This window comes from Nicotiana attenuata, unplaced genomic scaffold (assembly GCF_001879085.1).
Source record: "Nicotiana attenuata strain UT unplaced genomic scaffold, NIATTr2, whole genome shotgun sequence".
Classification (NCBI taxonomy): domain Eukaryota; kingdom Viridiplantae; phylum Streptophyta; class Magnoliopsida; order Solanales; family Solanaceae; genus Nicotiana; species Nicotiana attenuata.
The window spans coordinates 238,670-243,187 of record NW_017670480.1 but is presented as its reverse complement, the minus strand read 5'-3'; the positions used below and the strand labels follow the sequence as shown (position 1 = coordinate 243,187).

General features: G+C 35.5%; 1 protein-coding gene across 2 annotated transcripts; it reads left to right on the top strand.

Moving 5' to 3' along the window:
• Window positions 1–1,080: 1,080 nt before the first annotated feature.
• LOC109240039 (putative serine/threonine-protein kinase) lies at window positions 1,081–3,841 on the top strand. Of its 2 annotated transcripts, none has more exons than XM_019406657.1 (6): window positions 1,081–1,304; window positions 1,398–1,513; window positions 1,679–1,895; window positions 2,220–2,457; window positions 2,585–2,735; window positions 3,111–3,841. In XM_019406657.1, exons 1-6 carry the CDS (start codon window positions 1,229–1,231, stop codon window positions 3,444–3,446), a joined length of 1,134 nt encoding a protein of 377 aa, XP_019262202.1. In that variant the 5' UTR covers window positions 1,081–1,228; the 3' UTR covers window positions 3,447–3,841. The 2 variants fall into 2 exon arrangements, with proteins under 2 accessions (XP_019262202.1, XP_019262203.1); XM_019406658.1 differs by having other exon boundaries at window positions 1,214–1,304; window positions 1,415–1,513.
• The last annotated feature ends 677 nt before the right edge of the window (window positions 3,842–4,518 follow it).

The following is a 4,518-nucleotide window of genomic DNA, read 5'->3' as shown; positions in this document are numbered from 1 at the left end:
TAATGAAAGAATATTTATAGAATGTTAAGTGAAATTCACTTAATTTGAATCAATACAAAGGTGAGAAACTGTTGTAGCAAAAGTCTAATTCTTTTACTTGTCTAAGAACATGGTTGAGAGTTCCAAAGAACCTAGTACTATTCTGTAATATACTTTCAATGAATATAAGGGGAACTAGGTCAAAATTAAAGGACAATTCAGTGCATAAAGTATCCTACGTTCGCTCAAGATCCGTGAAACTAAGTCAATACTATAAAATAAAATAAAAACTAAAAAAGGGTTAATTTGTATAGCTCTAGTTATTACCCACTCTAATATTATAGAAATGTCATATATAGAAGAATTTAACTCATATATACTGACAATATAACGATCTTTTTATATTCAGTGAATTTTGACCTATAATAGTTAGATTGATTACTATTTTTGCCAAATTATCAATTACTTAATAACTTCTAAAAATATTTACCTGTAATTATCTATTGAATAATTGTATTGTGTAAATATTTTTTACGCGATCAGTACAATAGAACTTACACTGGTGTAATTTGGTTTGAAGACAAGCTATGGTGAGATTAGTTATGCTGAGATTACAGTAGTTATACTGGGATTAGTTATGTTAGGACTAGTTATCATTGTATTATTTCTTATTGTGTTTGGTATGTTTTATTAATCCTGGGATTGTCAAATTTACTGCTTTATCCTGAGACAATTTATGCTAGGTTACTATTCCACCATCTCACATGTATAAGTTATCTTGCTACTATTTTTAATCGTGAGATAACTTATCCATAACTAATAACCAAACAAAGGATATGATAATACTAAATTTTTATCCAGGATTATTTTTGCTTATGCATCGTACCAAACGAACCCTTATAGAATATTCTATTATCCAAAGTCTATCATTTGTTGAATTGGTTGAAATATTCTTAGGACGTAGTAATAAAGAAAAACTAAAATTGTTAGCTGGAGTAGGCCAAGAGAAAACATTATTAAAAAAAAAAAAAAGAATCACATATTAAAAAAGTCTTGGCAAGAGTCAAAATCTATGGGCATGGCATCAAATATATAAACAATTCTAATCTATGAAACTCCTCCCTTTTCCTCCCACTCCTCCTCTCCTTGCTTTTCACACTCTTTCCCATTAATGTTTTTATAAAAAAGAATTGCTTATAACTAAATTGCATAACCAAAATTCAAGACTGAGTTTCATAATTCAAGAACTATGAAGTTTTCTTTTCCATTTCTCAAGTGTTTTAGCTCATCTTCAGCTACTTTAGAGGGCAGCCAAATCCCATATGGTAACTTCTCAAACCATTTTGTTTTACTTAAAAATCTCTTTTTTTTTGTTGTCTTTGATATATTTTTCTTAAGAATATGAATTCTAAAAACAGGTGGACAAATTTCCCAGCATTTTACAGTGTACTCTTACGATGAATTGAAAGCTGCAACTCATGGATTTAGAGCTTCAAATAAAATTGGAGAGGGTGGTTTTGGTTCTGTTTACAAGGTGAGTTTTTTCTAAAAAATATTCTTTTTCTTTTTCCAAAAAATAGTTGACTTCCAAGAAAAAAGAAAAAGTGGGGGGGGGGGGCGGGGGGGGGTGGAGAGTTTTGGTTTGTTTAATGTGTATTAATTGTTTTTTGATGTTTATTTTGTGGCTTTTCTTGAAAAGGGTAAGCTTCAAAATGGAATTTTTGTGGCTGTAAAAGTTCTATCGGTTGAATTGGAATCAATGCGAGGTGAAAGGGAATTTGTATCAGAAATAGCTGCATTGTCTGATATTAAACATGAAAACCTTGTCAACCTCAGAGGATGTTGTGTTGATGGAGCAAATAGACTTTTAGTCTATGATTACATGGAAAATAACAGCCTTTCCCAAACATTCTTAGGTAATTTCCTTGTTTTACTGTACTGGTGGAATGTAGCAGGTACCCATGGAATTAGTCGAGGTGTGCGCAAGCTGCATCAGGTGGTCTGGCATAACTGATAAAGTTGCTGCCATGTAACCACGAGGTCACGGGTTCGAGCCGTGGAAACAGCCTCTTGCAGAAATACAGGTGTAAGGTTGCGTACAATAGACCCTTATGGTCCGGCTGCGCATAAGCTTAATGCACCTGGCTGTTTTTTTCTGCGCAAGCTGCATCAGACACCACCACGGTTATTAAAACAAGATCTTGAGGTTGTTTCTTGATTGAATTGTTTTGACTAAGCAGGTGGGGAGCAAAATAGAAGTAAATTTACATGGACACTTAGGAAAGAAATTTCAACAGGAATAGCAAAAGGACTTTCATATCTACACGAAGAAGTGAGTCCACATGTTGTACATAGGGATATTAAAGCCAGCAACATACTACTTGATGAGAAATTTACACCGAAGATCGCAGATTTTGGTTTGGCTAGGCTATTTTCGGAGAACACGTCACACATTAGTACCCGAGTTGCTGGAACATTGTAAGTTAGCATTAGTAGATATATGTTCTTTGCTGAATTTTGAAGTGTACTCATGTTGTTCTTCCTAGTCTTTGTTGTGCTGATCATGTTGTGAATTTTCTTGAACTCATGATCTTATGCCCTAAAGAGGCTATCTTTCTCCAGAATACGCCGTCAGTGGACACTTAACGCGCAAATCAGATGTTTATAGCTTTGGAGTCGTGCTACTAGAAATAGTCAGCGGTTCACCAGTTGTTGCATTTGACATTACTAGAGGAGAGCATTTCCTAGTTAACAAGGTAATTACTTTTGACTAGTATGAATCCTACTATTAAAGGGCAGCCCGATACATTAAGCTCCCGCTATGCGCGGGGTCCGGGGAAGGGCCGGACCATAAGGGTCTATCGTACGCAACCTTATACTGCATTTTTGCAAGAGGTTGTTTCTACGGCTCGAACCCGCGACCTCCTGGTTATATGGCAGCATATTTACCAGTTACGCCAAGGCTCCCCTTCGTATGAATCCTACTATTAATAATCTAAAATTTAGCTTTATTTGAATGCAAATATCTAAATGGGAACCATGATTTTGACTTATTTAAGATGTTGATGTTAGTTTGTTGGCTTGATATGACATGAGAAGATCAACTTGTGTTGGTATTTATTGTTTGCTAGGCATGGGAAATGTACAATTCTGACCAACTATTAGAGCTAGTGGACCCTGTTTTGGATAGAGATATTTCGAGCGACGAAGCTGTCCGATTCTTGAAAGTTGGCCTGCTCTGCGTGCAAGAGAACGCCAGCCTCCGCCCTAAAATGTCAATGGTCATCAAGATGCTGAGCAGCAATGGCGTGATAATAGTAGACGAAATGAAGATTACTCAGCCTGGGATTGTTGCTGATTTAATGGATGTTAAGATAGGCAGAAAACATTCTTCTCAAAGCTTTTTTTCTAAGGCTTCCACAAGTATGAGCCCAGGAAGTCCATTTCAAACAGGAAGAAGGAAGTAGTAAAAAAGGGCAGCCCGGTGCATTAAGCTCTCTTTATGCGCGTGATTCGAGGAAGGGTCGGACCACAAGAGACTATTGTAAGCAGCCTTATCCTACTTTTCTGCAAGAGGCTGTTTTCACGCCTCGAACAAGAACAAGGAAGTGGTGATAGCTAGAAATTAGAATGTACTTTGTACAAAGAGTATATTATGCACACAGATTGAAACACATGCACTGAGTTTGCTCACTTTTTTTTTTCCTTTTTTGGTTGTTGGAGAAATTGTATATTAATGTGGGCAGCTAGGTCTTTCATTATTGTTTTTGGTGGATACTTTATTGTAGACACTACCTGTAATATTGTTTCATTCTTGATACCTTTTTTCAGTTTCTCATTTATTATGAACATTTTCTTGTTATTATTGTTCATTCTGGATTCATATCATTATATGGTGCAACAGCTATTACCAAAATGATAAAATGATGAGGCATTATTAAAATTGCTCCATCATTTCTGTTAGTCTTTAACAAGGCCACACACAGTCCTCACATTCTACAACTACCTTCCGAAACAATAATTACTATGCCTCAGCGTCAAACAAGTTGGCGTCTGCTTGGGAGGATTTATCATGAATTGATAAATTTTAAGTTGGTTGTCAACCTACCGCAAACTTGTTTCTTTATTCTAGCTTGAAACTGATAATATGAGCAAGTTCACACCGACAGAATTTGAAACGAAAAGGAAAATTAAAAGAAAAAAGTGCATAAAATAGGAGCAATAAAGCATCCTTCTTATTGTCAAGAAAGCTACAAAAACAGAAAATGATGAGACAAAAGTTGGTAAATGACTACTTAATTATTGATATGGTTGACAAATGATACATTAATGATATGATTGATTTTTTTATTGAAATAGACATCGTTGATAATAAATGTAGAAGGAAACTTATATAAGCTGCACAAGTTGAGGTATCAATGTATAGTCCCTTGACATTAAGGGCTTATGGCTGCTAACACCAAAGGGTCAATCCTTCCACTAAGGTCATTTGTTGAATAATGGATCCTTCAACCTGCCTTCATGAGGTACTAGCCGAGC